This window comes from Anticarsia gemmatalis, chromosome 16 (assembly GCF_050436995.1).
Source record: "Anticarsia gemmatalis isolate Benzon Research Colony breed Stoneville strain chromosome 16, ilAntGemm2 primary, whole genome shotgun sequence".
NCBI lineage: Eukaryota > Metazoa > Arthropoda > Insecta > Lepidoptera > Erebidae > Anticarsia > Anticarsia gemmatalis.
The window spans coordinates 900,284-918,681 of NC_134760.1; the positions used below are offsets into that span (position 1 = coordinate 900,284).

General features: G+C 38.9%; 1 protein-coding gene across 4 annotated transcripts in view; it reads left to right on the top strand.

Moving 5' to 3' along the window:
* LOC142979460 (SET domain-containing protein SmydA-8-like) overlaps positions 1 to 17,724 on the top strand; it is a 39,680-nt gene extending 21,956 nt beyond the window's left edge. For 3 of the 4 annotated variants that reach the window (XM_076124368.1, XM_076124367.1, XM_076124369.1), the window contains exons 3-11: positions 5,795 to 5,946; positions 6,269 to 6,406; positions 12,645 to 12,806; positions 13,640 to 13,829; positions 14,177 to 14,377; positions 14,860 to 15,095; positions 15,774 to 16,033; positions 16,335 to 16,438; positions 16,701 to 17,723. In XM_076124368.1, the coding sequence (XP_075980483.1) occupies positions 5,795 to 5,946; positions 6,269 to 6,406; positions 12,645 to 12,806; positions 13,640 to 13,829; positions 14,177 to 14,377; positions 14,860 to 15,095; positions 15,774 to 16,033; positions 16,335 to 16,438; positions 16,701 to 16,841 (1,584 nt within the window). In that variant the 3' untranslated portion in view covers positions 16,842 to 17,723. Of the gene's footprint in view, positions 1 to 5,631; positions 5,726 to 5,794; positions 5,947 to 6,268; positions 6,407 to 12,644; positions 12,807 to 13,639; positions 13,830 to 14,176; positions 14,378 to 14,859; positions 15,096 to 15,773; positions 16,034 to 16,334; positions 16,439 to 16,700 lie in introns of those variants that run through there. The other variant, XM_076124366.1, reaches the window with a different exon arrangement.
* Positions 17,725 to 18,398: the final 674 nt, after the last annotated feature.

Genomic DNA, 18,398 nt, shown 5'->3' on the forward strand with positions numbered 1-18,398 from the left:
ATGTATGGAAAATTACTGGATGACTCAAGTGTCGGTAGTTGTGGAAAAACACTCCATTGCTTATTTGATAGTTTAAATAACTTTTTTGTACAATAGAGTCTCTTTAAAATACACGATTTTTCTATCCCAGTCTTTCTTATTATGAAAAAAGTTTTGTGTAAAAGTGTGTTAGCGAAAAGCCTGTAACATGTTTAAACGATTATTATCTAAATTGAAAACCAAAAGATCCACACGCGCACGGGCTAGTAAATGCGTCTCTATAATATCAAAGGTTAATAATAAATAATCGAGCAACTGTCAAACTATAAAATTCAATACAAAAGTCTTTAAAAAAACAGACAAAACCGCATACAAGAACGAGTGTCGTTAATAATGTAGTTAGTATTTGAACCGTATCCAAGAGCTATCTGAACAATAGTGCCGGTTATTTCTACACAACGGCACAACTACACATTATACTGCCAACAATAATATCACTATTACTTGTAGAGGAAAACTTTTTGTTGTGTAATGTGGATCTTTTCATACTATTTGTAAGCTTTTGAGTCATTAGGTATGGGGCCGTATAGTCCGCTCAAAAAAGCAAGTGTAGAGTGCGTAAGAGGGATCCTAAGAAATTTCTTCAGAAATTGGTTCAGGATGCTTAGAGGATAAACATACTAAAAATCCCCGCCTCTAGGGGGGGCGCCGGAGTGGGGGGATTATACTTCGATAAAGTGTGTTAACAAAAGTTGTAGACAATTTTATCATCTTTCATTATGTTGAAGACACTTTTTCACTACGACGAACCGTTTTAAAGATATTAGTGAAAAACTAAAAAATGGGAACTTTAACCCCCTCCCCCCACTCCGGCGCCCCCCCTAGAGGCGGGGATTTTTAGTATGTTTATCCTCTAAGCATCCTGAAAATCATGTTAATGTCCCACAAGCCTGTTATAAACACAACTAAATTATACAAGTAAAAGTTTTAGCTTCCAAACTATGAAAGTTTTATAGTAAGGGCTCAATAAATCCTTCCTAACCCATTTAAAGTTCTCCACAAAAATAAAACGATATCCATTCTATTCGGCTTTTAGAGATAGCCACGAATTATGTGTTAAATTTAAACAGATTTCAACACGACGCCTCTTAGATTATTTATACACAGTTTTATAACAATATACTGAAGACGTTTTTATTAGTAACTGGTTTAGTCTGCGACTTCGTCTGCGTGGACTTTAGTTATATGAAGCTTCGGAACCACGCTTATAAGCTGGTATTTCTATATCCGATGTGTTTCCTGGTATACATGATGGAAAAAACTCATGGGCCATAGAAGAAAACTTCTAAGAAAACTCTTAATTTTGTGAAAGGAAAGATTATCTAAGATTAGAGATATCTTAAGAAAAGATATCTTAATTTTGCGAAAGGAAACATACTCACTAAATTTTTAAGTATAAGATTAATTATTTTATAACAGTACTAGCTGACCCGCGCAACTTCGCTTGCGTCACATAAGAGAGAATGGGTCAAAATTTTCCCCGTTTTTGTAACATGTTTTATTGCTACTCTGCTCCTATTGGTCGCAGCGTGATGATATATAGCCTATAGCCTTCCTCGAAAGAATTTTTCAAATCGAACCAGTAGTTCCTGAGATTAGCGCGTTCAAACAAACAAACAAACAATCAAACAAACAAACTCTTCAGCTTTATAATATTAGTATAGATTAGTATAGATTTGGATGGGGCGATTATATAGATCTGAAAGACCCACAAACAAATGGCATATCTTGAAAGTGAAAAAGCTACAGCACTGTCCCACTTAATGAATCGGTTCAGTAGGTAGTTTTGGAGTGATTAACACACAAGCATACATACATACATCTAAACCTTCGCATTACTTATTTAATACTAGCTGACCCGCGCAACTTCGCTTGCGTCACATAAGAGAGAATGGTTGAATTTTTTCCCCGTTTTTGTAACATTTCTTACTGGTTCTTACCGGTCTGCTCCTATTGGTCGTAGCGTGATGATATATAGCTTATAGCCTTTCTCGGTAAATGGGCTATCTAACACTGAAAGAACTTTTCGAATCGGACCCGTAGTTCCTGAGATTAGGGCGTTCAAACAAACAAACAAACTCTTCAGCTTTATAATATTAGTATAGATTAGTAAAAATACTGGAGACGTTTTTATGAGTAATTCAATAATAACATGAAATATCTTTGCTCAACCTTGGGTGACGGACAGTAAGGGCAGGAAACATACATCATCAGATAATAGAGAATGTCTTGAACGTATAGTTTTATTATTTTCTACGTATTTTGAGAAAGTTATCGCCTTGCTGATTATGTGTTGTTCGACTGCGTAATGATGTGGTGAGAGAAAAGCTTCAACATGAAATATTAATCTGTTGTGCACAAAATCATCAATTTTCGTTCTTATTACAAGAAGCTAACGGCCCGGGTCTAAGTAGTGATAGCCGAGTGGCATAAGTTGACACAGGTTCGAACCCGAGGCAACACACCAATGACTTTTCGAAGTTATGTGTGTATTAGAAATAATCATCACATGCTCCAACGGTGAAGGAAAACAGCGTGAGGAAACCTTGCATGCCTAAAATTAGTTTAAAACATTTATTGAGGGCATGCAAAGACCCCAACCCGCACTTGGCCAGCGTGGTGGACTCAAGGCCCAACCCCTCCCTCTTAACGGGAGGAGACCCTTGCCCTGCAATGGGACAGAAATGGGTTAAATTTACTTTTTACCTTTATGATTACAAACATTATTCGTGAATGTCCTGAAATAAGCTTTCTGTAACATAATGATTTATGAAAGCAATGTAAATCAAACTGCAATTTTACCAAACAGCTCTATTCTAGTACGATACTGAAGAAAGCTAAATCACCCGGAAGAGGGTACTTAGGAACAAAATTCAAGCTATTATATCTTGTTCAGAAACATATTATATCAAAATCTATTTATTATAATAAGAAGTGACATTTTGAAAGAGTTATAACGTGGCCTTCGCCCCGCTGTCAACAGTAGTTTATTCTTTCACTAGCTTTTTCTCGCGACTTTGTCCACATGAAAAGATTTATAGAGGTAAAAAGTATCCTATGCAATAACGCATAGTCTTTAACCTATTAGCGTACCAAATTTTATTCAAATTGTTCTAGTCCTTATTCGTGAGAACAACATACATACATCGATCCATACATACATACATTCATGTACATCCATACATACATATTAGGTCGGGGAAAAAGTCTTTTCGCATTATAGTATGTATGAACTTTTAATAAAATCGCTTTGGATTCAAGAATCACAAATGAGTAGACGGTTCATTAGGTCTCTTTCAGTGAGCTCGTGAGGTACACAAATATCGAGTTTTTTTGTGTAGAGAAAAGATTTTATTACAAGTTCATACATACTATATTGCGAAAAGACTTTTTCCCCGACCTAATACATACATACATCCTCACAAACTTTCGCATTTATAATATTAGTAGTATTTCTACTGCACTATGACGTGTTTCAATAGTTCTTATTCCGTCCCAGTGACAATATATTAATGTACGTTTTATTTAAGAACTGAATCACTTTATTGAAGAATTTTATTGCGAGAAATGAGACGGGAAAGTGTTTGTGTGAAATGTGACGGAAAGTTTTAAGAGTTGGTGATTATTGTGTTATAGTTATCATCATTTTGTGTTTCCCTATTGTAGAATAAGATTCAGATGTGTTTTGTATTCTTTAACACTTTCCAAGAAGAAATTTTAATCGCATTAGGGCGCGTTCCCGCTATGTCGTAACGATTAATTTATCGTTGGACGACTGTCGTCTCTAGCTGTTCCCATTTTAACGATTGTTTGTCGTCAAAAAAAATATCGTTTAGTGACTGTAGTATCTAGCCGTCCCCACTGTCACGATAATCTGTCGTCACTGTAAAAATGTCGTAGACGACAGTAAGTCGTGTGTGAACACCTCCATTTAAACATATAAGCCACGACACTTATAACTACACGATTATCTGTCGTCACGACATAGTGGGAACGCGCCCTTAGCTGCAGCTTTTCAAAGAAGGAAATATAGTTTTAGGGAAATATATGATGATATACCTAGTATTAAAAGATTTACTGAAGTACTACTTCGCTGCTTACCTACCACTTTTAGTAACATGTAATAAGAAATTTAAACGAGATTATTTCCGTTAGGTTCTAAACAATTACAAAACGTTTATTATCTTCATTATATATCATGTTTATTACGCAATCCATTTACCACCAATAGTACTCAAAGTCATTATTGGACAGACCTATAACATAATGTATCATTTAACGTTTTTAAACTATCGCGACTATTACACATAATATTATAATGCAACGGGTCTTAAAAGTATTCTAACCTTAAATATTCAATTGCGTTTAAGACCCGTTGCATTATAATATTGTATCATTGACTATCATAAGTGTCAGCATTTGACCTATATGAATAAATGATTTTATTTTTGATTTTAATCTTTTATTTTCTCAAAACAATACCCTGCAAGAATTAGCTAAATTATTTGCGCCATTTAATCGGCCGTTTCAAACAAACACATGTAAACAATATTAATATCGATGTCATGTCCTGAATACCGCACATATGTATGTCTGTATACACCGCAGTACACACCGAGTGTCTCCGGCAATAACGTTTTATTACTGCTGCCGATAGATTTAAGCTCACTCTGGTATTTCTCCTGCGCTTTAGACACGAATTATAATAGCTACACTGTTCTCCTCGCAATTTTGCACGTTTAAATAGACAGTTGTTACATTAGTTAAGGCTAAATTATAATCAGAAATATCTAGGAAAATACACATGAATTGCTTAGCTGTTATCTGGACTATAACTTCATAAGAATACTATAAACCCACATTAGAATTCAATTAGATCTATACTAATATTATAAAGCTGAAGAGTTTGTTTGATTGTTTGTTTGTTTGTTTGTTTGGACGCGCTAATCTCGAGAACTACTGGTCCGATTTGAAAAATTCTTTCAGTGTTAGATAGCCCATTTATTGAGGAAGGCTATAGGCTATATATCATCACGCTACGACCAATAGGAGCAGAGGAACAGTCAAAAATGTTACAAAAACGGGGAAAATTATGATTATCTTAAGTGACGCAAGCGAAGTTGCGCGGGTCAGCTAGTATTAGATATTCTTAGTCAATGTAGGCATTACTAACATTCATAATTATAGATCTGCGTTAACTCGATTTTTTCAAAACAATACTGATTCAACTATAACTACTAATTATGTGAATATTAATGGATAAATAGCTAAGGGCACTGAAATCATTATTTACACGTTTCTTACTTCTCCATTCAATAATCAATCAATCATTCAAGTACACCAAAAAATACAGCAAGGACCTACAAGGCTAGTATCTACAGTATCAATAACTTTCCAGCAAATCGGTACCTTAACATTGGCAGCTCAAACCCTACGTCATCAGCCGCAGAATGCCAGCCCATCCCATTTCACGGTCGTATAAATCATTGACAGGGTTATGAAACTGAATTTTACATCGAGCCATTGGCACGGCAGAGTCAAGTGGAACAAAAATACACCTAGACACCGCCAACGAACATTCATTCATAACCTCGACGTCATACAAATATATCCCCTGCTATTTCGCAAAAAAATTGTCTCTCGAAATCTTTGTTTGTTTACTTTAATGTTACGATGTATATTTTGTGTAAGACTTTTTTATTATTTTCTTATTTTGTACGTTTTTGCGATGATTTATGGTCGTGTTTGTTTGCAGCAAAAGAAGCGGTCGAAGGGTGGCGATGGAAGGAATAAGGAGAATATTATTGAGGACGTGAGTGACGTGAAGGATGGTGATCAGACTCCGGAGCCTGTAGTGGAGAAGAAGAATGTTTGCTACGAGATCAGACACTCGGATGTTATGGGCAGGTAAGAAGTTCTATTTTACAATTCTGTTTTATCATCTTCTGTGAATCTTTTGTCACAATAGCCTATATTTTTAGCAGAAGTCAAGTTCCACTGTTTTATAATAAAAAAATGACTTTTTGAATAAGAACTTTCAGTTCGCAAAATAATATTGAAAGATCCGTTGCATCCAAGTATTATAAAATCCATTGTAAATTATTTAGGCACACAAGAAACAAAATGATAACTCCCTTCATCGTCAGGACCTACTGCAAAGGGAAAACCTCTTGTCGTTAATTTCTGTGGGTTTTCCGACATGACAATTTTGCTTATTTGTCAATTCCAGATACCTGGTGGCGGGCCGTGACATTCGAGCTGGTGAGGTGATAATAGAAGAGCCAGCGCTAGCCGTCGGTCCCTGCACTGGGTGTGGACTCATCTGTTTAGGATGCTACCGGGAACTTGAAGAAATCAGTCTTGCCAAGTGAGTTCTTACTAGTAGAAATTACCCAAATATTTGCCGATTTCTAGAAAATTACTCTATATTTAAGGGGTAACCAGAGAATATCTCCATAGATCGAGTTGAATGAGAGCAAACTAAAAGTATTGCGGTAAACACAATTACACATAGCCGGAGTCGGAAATCGAACCCCAGATCTCGCGTCACGCATTCAGCAACGCTTACACAAAAGCAGTCTTAATTTTTATTCCTGCTGCCAATTATTTTTATTTTAGTTTTTCTCTCTCAATTTCCTTAGTAACTTCATCGGCCTTTGATACGTAATACACAGCTACAGTACTAGACTGAAGTGTACCTATTCTTAGTGAGGAACTACTCAGTGCCAATTGCTAACCTTGTAAACTTGATACATCTTATAGATACTGTTACACATTCTATTTCAAATATCTTTGTATATCTGTCTTATGCAGCAGTTATAGCAGTGATAGCCGAGTGGTATAAGTTGACACCTCCCACGCAAGTGGTCGCAGGTTCGAACCCGAGGCAACACACCAATGACTTTTCGAAGTTATGTGTGTATTAGAATTAATTGTCACATGCTCCAACGGTGAAGGAAAACATCGGGAGGAAACCTTGCATGCCTCAAATTTGTTTAATTCATTTATTGAAGCATGCAAAGTCCCCAACCCGCACTTGGCCAGCGTGGTGGACTCAAGGCCTAACCCCTCCCTCATTACGGGAGGAGACCCTTGCCCAGCAGTGGGACATTAATGGGTTAAATTTTATCTGTCTTATGCTGTGTTGTAAAACGAACAGATTAAAACGACTAGGTAATGTTGTTTTGTTCTGAAAACTTCTTACAATCGGACATATTATTATCTAGATAGACTTATTTATATTTACGTCTCTGTAATTATGCCTGATACTAGTTAAGGCTTTTTCAGTTTCAGGCAGTTTCGTCTGCATGATGCTTCATTGTGAAAAAAATATTTTTTTCTTTACTCGTGGTTTAATATATTACCCCGCCATATTATATTCAAATCAACTCAGACAATTTCACGTTAAATAGGGACAAACAATATGGATCCTCCGATAGCTATCTAAATATTCATATCTCCTATCGGCGCAGTGGCGTCCAAAGTTGATAAGTAGCGCAGGCACTACGTACAATAAGTAATGTAAGTGTAGTATAAAGTAGTGGAAATATGAGCGAACTAGATAGCGGCGGCGGCGGCGAGCGCAGTTTCAGTGCATTCCATTCAATAGCTTTTGCGTGATGATGGAATATACAGACAGAAAGACAGACAGACAGACACAAACATTTGGTAAGTAATGTAAGTGTAGTATAAAGTAGTGGAAATATGAGCGAACTAGATAGCGGCGGCGGCGGCGAGCGCAGTTTCAGTGCATTCCATCCAGTACTTTTTGCGTGAAGCTGGAACATACTGACAGAAAGACAGACAGACGGACACAAAAATTTGGTAAGTAATGTAACGTAAAGTAGACAATGTAAGAGTACTGACGCGATGGGAGCCTGAATGTTAGTGACGTCATTAGTAGTATAAGTGTAGTATAAAGTAGTGGAAATATGGGCGAACTAGATAGCGGCGGCGGCGGCAAGCGCAGTAAGGATCGACGCACACAAACCATCGTACATGCGCAATAAGGGTCGCTCCACTCGAACCAGCCTGAATATGATAGTTCTAAATAGCGGCGGTGTTTGCCGTAAGTAACGGTTCACGGTTGTGGCCGGTAACCCGTGTGTGGCGACTTTTAGAAGACATTACCAATTATGATGAACTATGAAATCGGAACGCACGCTGCACCGCGAACAACGCCGAGGGTCGCCGACTCGCTGTGCTGTCAAATATGGCGACGTCGATCGACATGACGAGGATGGGAGTCTACAACCGTGAGGCACGGCCGGAGGACTCCTCGAGCTATCGAATTAAGAAACTCGAAACTCGGTGTTTACGAGCCAACTCAAATTATGATCCTACGCGGCTGAGGGGACCACAAACATGTTATAAGGTAAGGAGTATTTAACTTTGACTTTAATATAGTATTGAAGTAAAAAGTAAAAGGTATTATTAAGGAACGACATGAATGCCGAAACTCTCCACGAAACGTCGGCCGGCTCGGCCGCACCAGGCGACATGAGTTCACAATCAGACACGTGCACCGTCGTCGTGAACATCACCGCCGCCTCTCCAATGAGCTGGTTCGTGCGGGACTACATACGACTCACGGCGTCGCTCACAATCGAACGCATGAGAACACACCAACGATATCGCCATGTCCAACAGAATGCTCACCTAACAGAAAAACAAAAGTTGCACAACTGCGATGCGAGCTCAGGTTTTGACCCGACGACTGGAGACTCGATGCGATGCGTATAAATAAATTAAGAGAATCTGCTGCAATCAAATGAATTTGCAATCAAATGCAAAAAAAAAGGTCAAGGAAGACCCTCTAGTTGACAATGCCGCCGCGTAGCCGCGTTGATACAGAAACTTTCAGCTTACATCGTATCGAAAACGAAAAAAAAAATTACCATACTTCCCGATAATCCAACCCAGGCTGACATCATCAGAGTTAGCCTGCGACCACGGCGAGTGCAACCTGCGCCGAAACGTTAGGCATTTGAAGGTAAAATGTTCGCGTTTATTCCCGTATTCTATTATACATTAAACATGCAACGCGAGAGTTTAAAAGTTATGATTCCCGATAATCTAATTGAATTTTTTTTTCGTTTGTTCCTTTGTTTGAAGTGGCAAAACACTATTGAGTGTCCGTAGAGGAACTAACGTCGCGCTGTACAGCCGCCGCAGTGTTTGATGAGCATTCTGTTTGGTGAGCATTCTGTTGGACATGGCGATATCGTTGGTGTGTTCTCATGCGTTCGATTGTGAGCGACGCCTTAAGGCGTATGTAGTCTCGCACGAACCAGCTCATTGGAGAGGCGGCGGTGATGTTCACGACGACGGTGCACGTGTCTGTTTGTGAACTCGTGTCGCCTGGTGCGGCCGAGCCGGACGAGGTTTCGTGGAGAGTTTCGGCATTCATGTCGTTCCTTAATAATACCTTTTACTTTTTACTTCAATACTATATTACAGTCAAAGTAAAATACTCCTTACCTTATAACATGATTGTGGTCCCCTCAGCCGCGTCGGATCATAATCGGTGTCGGCTCGTGAACACTGAGTTCCGAGGTTCCTGATTTGATAGCTCGAGAAATCCTCGGCCGTGTCTCATGGTCGTAGACTCCCATCCTCTTCATGTCGATCGACGACGCCATATCCGACAGCACAGCGAGTCGGCGGCCCTCGGTGTTGTTCTCGGTACACACACGGGTTACCGGCCACAACCGTGAACCGTACTTACTGCAATCACCGCCGCTGGTCACAGTAAGGATCCGTGTTTTATGGCTATGGCCGGAGACCCGTGTGCCTCGAAAAGCTCATAATGATCTAGAAAATAGTTATAATAGGACACGCATGCCGCAACGACGAAGGCAACGAGGGCTGCGACCGTTTCGCCGTGTTATCGAGTATTTGCAAGCGATGGCTGCTCTAGCAGTGTCGTTCGCTGATTGTCAGCGTGACGGCGATGCGGATCCACGAGCATGAAGCGCGCCCGATGACTCCTACAAGTTACAGTATCAGGAGGATCCGATGCAACGTTCAAAAGCTTACTTAAATTTTGATACGACGTGGCTTAAGGGGCCGATTGCATTTTTTTAATTTTTTTATTTTTTTAAATCCATTATTCAAGTTTAAAAATAAGATTTAAATTTTGATAAAAAATCGCCAAATTGCATAACAGTTCGTTGGCGACGACAAATATAAGGTATGTATAATATAAGGTAAGGAGTATTTTATTTTCATCGTAATATAGTGTTTATATAAATAGTAAGAGACACATAAAATGAACAACACGAATGCTGAAACTGTAAACGGTCCCTCGAGTTCCTCGGCCGCCTCGGCCACTTCAGTGGGCCTGAGTTCACAATCAGACACGTGCACCGTCGTCGTGAACGTCACCGCCGCCTCTCCGATGAGCTGGTTCGTGCGAGACTACATACGCCTCAAGGCGTCGCTCACAATCGAACGCATGAGAACACACCAACGTCAGCGCTAGCTATATCACACAGAATGCTCACCAAACAACTAAAACCAAAAGTCGCACAGCTTCATGCGAGCTCAGATTTGGATCTGTCGATTGAAGCTCCATGCGTGTAAAAAAAATGAGAAAGACCTACAATATGTAGAAAACTAAAAGTGAGTCGAACACCGGGGCGGCGGCTGTTTTATAGCGCGAGCGCATTTTCGCGCGCATTATGCGGTTCATTAATCGCTCGGACATAGGCGCCAGCGCCAGAGCCGTATTTGACGGAAAGTGGAGCTGCCACCAGGAAGAGTATCTAAAGCTTGCGGAACAGAGAACGGTCAACCTGTATGATAAATACTAAGCCGCGACCATTCAACGACGGAGTTGCGCGCTAACAGACTAACATACGGCTCTTGTCGGAGCGGTCGCTGTACCAAGTGTCTCTAAGCCTGTTTACTGTTTGCTCCTGCTGCTGCAAAACTCAATACTATTTCGCCACTTGAAACGAACAAAAAAAAAAGAATTACATACATGCTATATTATCGCGTGTATGTAATTCTTTTTGTTTCGTTATCGCTACGAAAGACTCTTGAGTTGACGCCGTCGCGTCGCGAGATTCCGGATGTCACTTTTAGTTTTCATCATAGTGTAAGTTCTCCTTATTTTATCACGCATGGAGTCTTCAATCGTCGGATCGAAATTAGCTGTGCGACTTTTGGTTTTAGTTGTTTGGTGAGCACTCTGTGTGATATAGCTAGTGCTGACGTTGGTGTGTTCTCATGCGTTCGATTGTGAGCGACGCCTTGAGGCGTATGTAGTCTCGCACGAACCAGCTCATTGGAGAGGCGGCGGTGATGTTCACGACGACGGTGCACGTGTCTGTTTGTGAACTCAGGCCCGCTGATGAGGCCGAGGCGGCCGAGGGACCCGAGGGACCGTTTACAGTTTCAGCATTCGTGTTGTTCATTTTGAATATGTCTCTTACTATTTATTTAAACACTATATTACGATTAAAATAAAATACTCCTTACCTTATATTATACAATCGGCCTCTTAAACCACGTCGAACCAAAATTTGAGTAAGCGTTTGAACGCTGCATCGGAGCCTCCTGATACGGTAACTTGGAGGAATATCCTCGGGCGCGCTTCATGTTCGTGGATCCGCATCGCCGTCACGCTGACAACCAGCGAACGACACTGCTAGTGCAGCCATCGCTTGCACATACTCGATATCACGGCGAAACGGTCGCAGCCCTTGTCGCCCTTTGCGATGCGGCATGCACAGACGACGTGAACGGTTTCACGACTATTTACCAGTTCATCATAAGCTCTATGACGTACACGGGTCTCCGGCCAGAGCCATAAAACATAGATCCTTACCGTGATCAGCGCCGCTATTTAGAACGCTCATATTGTGGCCCGTGGTTCGTGTGCGATGACTTAACTGTACGTGGGCGACGACCCTTAGAGTGGTCACGGGCGTTAATAAGAAGGTTCATATTTTGGCCGATGGTTTGTGTGCGTCGATCCTTACTGCGCTCGCCGCCGCCGCCGCTATCTAGTTCGCTCATATTTCCACTACTTTATACTACACTTACACAACTGATGACGTCACCAACATTCATGCTCCCATCGCGTCAGTACTCTAACATTGTCTACATTACGTTACAATATTTACAACATTTTTATGTCTGTCTATCTTTTAATCAGTATGTTCCAGCATCACGCAAAAACTATTGATTGGAATGCACTGAAACTGCGCTTGCCGCCGCCGCCGCTATCTAGTTCGCTCATATTTCCACTACTTTATACTACACTTACACTACTGATGACGTCACCAACATTCATGCTCCCATCGCGTCAGTACTCTTACATTGTCTAATTTTTGTGTCTGTCTGTCTTTCTGTCAGTATGTTCCAGCATCACGCAAAAACTACTGAATGGAATGCACTGAAACTGCGATCGCCGCCGCCGCGCCGCTATCTAGTTCGCTCATATTTCTACTACTAAGGGAATTAACGCGAACACGCATTTTACCTTGAGATGCCTAACGTTTCGTCGCAGGTTGCACTTGCCGTTGTCGCAGGCTAACTTTTGACCGACTGGTCGAGAAAAACTATCTAAATATTATTTGAAATTCTTTTCTCTACAGATGCCAAGGATGCAAATGGCCGATGTGCAGCAGTGCTTGTCCAGGTATAGGGAAGTACACCGGCCACTCGACGTACGAATGTGACACGCTCAAGAAGATACCGCCGGACTACTCCAAACTTGAGGATCTGAAGGATTCCTACCAGGCTTTAATGCCTTTGAGGTAAACATTTGAACAAACTTTATTAGTATCGCCAAAACTGACTATATTGTTGCTAATCCATCTCTTCGGTAATCTACGGGTATAACCATATATGACAGACACAAGACACGACACAAAAACGGGTCTGAACAATTTCGAGAAATATTATTACTTATATGAATTTTGTTCAACAACTTTTTATTCACTCATTCGTATCACCGGTCTCTATATAATAATGATCGAAAATTATTACTGCAATATCCACGACAAACCCTTGAACCAGCTGTACATTTCAAGCCTCTTGAGACATTACTATACCATATTACCGCGTTAGTTTGAAGGTTGCTTCTCATATGACCGTGACCATACAGCCATTTGATCCATAGGTTTAACACATAAATATAGTCAGTATATCACACAAGTGCATCAGAAACTTGATGAGGCGATAATCGTAAATTGTATGAATTATTGTTATTGTAAAGTGAAGATGAACTGCATAGTTTTGAAGGAGTGGATATCGTACTATAAGATGGATATTGATATTGTTTTCCTCTTGGATTTCTGAAGGTCAGATTTGAGCTGCTTCGATAATATGTTTTTGTAAGCAGTATAAATAAATCACAGTAAAATGGCTCGTTAAGTTTCCGATAAATATGTAGAGCACCATATTACTCTAAACCTTTATTGTTATTCGATCCTGCCTAATTAAGTCTGTCTTCTAAACACGTCTATAAGTAGCATATTTTGCAATATTTCGAATTTATCGTAAAAGCTGACTTACTATACGGCCACGCCCGAACCCAAAATTGTAATGTAACTTCTTGTTATTAAACCCACGAATCTTTCATTTTCAGATGTCTACTCCTAAAAAAGTTCGACCCAGAGAAGTGGCGAGCTGTATCAACGATGGAGGCTCACAATGAACTCCGCCGCGCTAGAGGCGACATCTGGCCGATCAACGAGAAGAACGTGGTGCAAAGGTTCAAGAAGTGGAAGCTGGACTTTAATGATGAGGAGATTCATACTGTCTGCGGTATTTTGGAGGTAAGATTTTTTATGGGCTTAGCCTTACTTTTTTGCGGACAATTACTATCTAGGTACTATCAAATTTGGTAGAAAATATGAACTAGATATCTTGTGTTGTAAATTCAATGGCAAAACGATTAACATTTCGCCAAATGGCTCAATTTTAAATGATTCATTTGATTATGGAGTTTAGAAATACTTTCCTACTTAAGAATTATAAGTCTCAAAAATTTGTCTTACAGCAACGAGACTAAAGAAACAACTTACTGGTGCGTATTCTCTGATGCCAGTGGTTATCAATGTTAAAAGAAGGATTGTTTTTTTTATCTTTTTGAATGTAAAGTCAATTCATCCTCGTCTTCCAGGTCAACGCCTTCGAAGTCGGAGGTAGCGGTGCAAACGCCCGAGCCCTCTACGACCGAGCATACCTCCTGGCACACGACTGTACTCCCACAACTACACATACTGACGCGGAGAGAGTTCCCGGCAGACCACTCACGATCAGAGCCTCCGTGGCGCACAAGGCTGGAGATTTGATATCACTGTGTTATGCTTATACATTGCAGGTGAGATGTTTGTAATTTGTCAATTAGGGTACTTAACTACTGTACCTATTACTGCCTACCCATTTAAATATTGCCTGTAACAACGTAACTTAACCTCGCAAACTTATTCAAGTCTCTACTACTACTATTGCTTATGTATTGTATTCTATATGTTTACGGATATGGTTGTTCCTAATACTTTATCATCAGATAATTAGAGGCATCTATCTAGATAGAAACTGCCAATGTTGTACAAAACAATGTATCCATATCTTAACATATAGACGTAAGTTATAAAGCCGATCGATCAATAAGTGCAATTAGCTACTTATGATGTAACGACTTACGATGGAAGATTCTTGTTAACCATTGAGACCTATTTTAATAACAATGATAGTTAACTTACTACAATGTGAATTACAACTAAAAAAAAAATTATGCGGGCAGAAAATGTAACTGAGAAATTCCAAAATGTATCCTGATCCTGAGCTGTTATAATATAGGGTACACTAAAACGTCGTGAGCACATAAAACACAGCAAGTTCTTCGAGTGTTGCTGCCGACGTTGTTCAGACCCCACGGAGCTCGGCACGTACGCCAGCGCCTTCAGGTGTCCCAAGTGTGCTGGTGGAAGAGTGCTCAGTACCGCGCCGCTAGACCCTGGAGCCGTGTGGACGTGTGTGGATGGAGACTGCGGGTATACCATGCCTGCTGCGGCGGTACAACTGTTGCTAAAGAGGTGAGTTGATAAAAGGCAACATAGCATATGTATGATGAATTTTTGTAATGACAGATGTCTAGAAAAGAGCTAATTTGGTAGAGGTTAGGAGACTATCGGAGCCTGCCAAGTATATAATGTGGCTCACGATATGGGAATGGATTGAAGTAATTTTTCTTCAAAAGACAATACCAAAAGTATTGAGTAGAACCAAAACAAGGTTTCCATAAAATCTAGCAAGTAGGTATATGATTGACAGACAAATAACAAATGGATATCAATTGTTTTTGGTCTCAATAAAAAAAATCAAATCATTTATTCATTTAGGTAAAATATTGGCACTTATGATAATCGTTACAATTACTGAATCTACCACTAGCTCGGAAAGGTGGTAGAGCTTTATGAGAAGAGCTAGCCAGAAACTCACGGTCACTCTTTTCAATCGCCAAAAGTTTTACAATGTGGTTGATACAATAATAATAATTGATCATGCGAGGCGCTGTGCTTACTAAAAGAAACAGACCCGAACAAACCATTTAAAATATTCGATGCGCTACATATACAACGGTTAACGCAAAAATATACCTATATTCTCTTTCCCACTTTCACGTATAATAAAATATTCGAAATAGCAAAAGTGTTACTAAAATTACAAAACACAACCTGACCTTACTATATTCACAATTTCACGTCCACCAGGCTAACAGACGAACACGAGCAGATCGACGTGAACGATGTCCCCGGCTTCGAAGGCTTCTTACACAAGTACCGCAACGTGGTCCACTCCACCCACTACCTGTGTCTCTCTGCCAAGCACTCCCTCAGCCAGCTATACGGGAAAGTGGCCGAGTACATGATACATGAGATGCCTGAAGCCGAGCTGAATAGGAAGATTGACATCTGCAGGGATTTGATGAAGGCTTTCGATGTTATTGAGCCGGGATATTCTCGGTTGAGAGGTGAGATGGCACTCACGATTTTTGTGACAGAATTTTTTGTGGCATTTAATATAACTTCATTATGAATATGTTATACTAAAGTACTCTAGGAGGGCTGATCAATTTATCAAAACTCTGTGCTATTTTATGAAATGGTCCCTTTGCCCTATCATTCGTATAATTAACAGTAAAATTTGCTAAATAATTAATCATTTTACGTTTGTTAATGATACAAAAGATATGATAACCAACAAGTTTAAATCACAAGCTAAAGACCATTGCATCGTGTTACTTGGATTTTATTGAATTGTTTTTATTACAGGTGTTACACTGTATGAGCTCCACGCGCCACTTATGATCCTGACAACAAGGGACTTCGAGAGGAAAGTCATCACCAAAGATAACTTGAGGACCAGACTAAAAGAGGTACCTAACAAATTTAACTTACGTATAAATTACAGTTTGTACAACAATATTAAACTCTAGGTGAGGTTTCCGAAAGCTCGATTCCCGGTACGAGAAACATGTTACAGCTAGGATTTTTTCAACAGCAATCCGGTGCTACGCAAGGTTGAAAACGAAATAAACTCTCATTCGATAACATAAATCTAATCGAGCAAAAGATTGTCAGGATCTTACAGGCGTCATAATAGTCACCCTTCTATATCTTTTTTTTTGTTACTTTCAGATCGTTAGCTGCCTAACTCAGTCAGCACTGATCCTGGGCTTCGAACCCTCCCAATCGTCCGAGGGTCTCATGGCATCTGCTGCAAGAGACGCGCTGAAGAAGATCAAGACCTGGGAACAGATCATCGGCAAAATCTCATGAAAATAGCCAAAAAAACTAAGAGGCTTAAAGTTTTTGATCAAATGTTTTAAATGTGACCATTTTGTGAAGTCTAAAGGCATTTTTGTTTTACGTTGTTTTTTAAAGTGTATTCGGCACCAGTCAGCGATATTTTAATAAAACGAAAAGAATAAAAATATATTAAAGTAAAACTTATACGGATTTTGTACGTATTAATTTTACTTTCGTTCGTTAAGTTCGTAGTTCCTTGTGAATTATTGAATCTTTGTTGTGTTATGTAAATTTGTTAGTTGTTTCCTCCTACGTATTCTTCGAATTGACTTTAAATTTCTTAAATTAATGTGACTTATGTAATTTTGTACATTTATTTCTGCGTATTTCTAATATCGGATTTAGAACATTTTTGATGTGTTAAGCGATTTGGGTGCTGACTGTACTATGATAGTAATATTATTTTTTATGTTAATTATTTTCCTTGATATTTATTATTTATTTTCTTAACTAAAAAAATATTTCAATGATTCTTATTAGATGGCTAATGTTACCTTCAAATTGGTTTGTGATTTTAATTATTTTATGTAAAATTAAATAATAGTACTTCAAATATATTTATTTTAAGTGTATACGATTATTTATTTTAACTTATAAAATAATTATTAGATAATAGAACTAATTTATTACTAGATTTAATAAAATCTATATTTTAACACTTTTTAACATTACTATGTATAATAATTTATTATTATTATATATTCTAATAAATAATTGAAGAATCTATATATTTTTGTTAAACATATATTATTATTTATCCATTCCTTCCACTAAAAGACATTATAATTGCGTGCATCAATTTAATTTATTTTTGTAATAAATATTAACTGTCTCAAAACTAATTTAGCATTTAAAGAAAATAAATTATTTGTGATAAGTACGTGTTTTCTTTTACTTTGCCCTGATACATACATATAATGAAAGTGAAAGTATAGTTTTATTTGTCCGTAAAGCTTCAAGGAATAATTTCATACACCGAAAATTATAAACGATGATAAATTTAGCCTTCTGATAGGTAAAGAACGTGTTCATTTCCTCGTCATAAACATTTATTAGTATTTTTAAGAAGAACAAGCGTCTATTTGTAAATTCTCTGTGTAGCTCGATGAAATTATTTTTACTATAAACAGCTGGTACCCAATCCTAGCCTGTGTCTCGGAAACAACTAGACCAGAAAACCAACCTTGAAAAACACACAAATATTTGTTCAGTGTAATTGATTATAATAGAACCCAGGACACTGGCACAACGACAGCAAGACAAACAAACTCACAAAACACACATTATATCAGTGGTCCCGAACCAGTAGCCCAACGCGGACCACCAGTGGTCCGTGGAAGTCAAACGATGGTACGCGAATGATTTTAAAATTTTAAATTTTCAGGATGACTATAACACACACTTTATTTTAAATATTCTTACAATGTGGTGCTAACAAGAATAATATAAAGTCATATCATCAGATATAGTAGTTCCGCACCAAGAAAAGGTTAGGAACCCCTGCATTATATTAAAACATTTTTCATA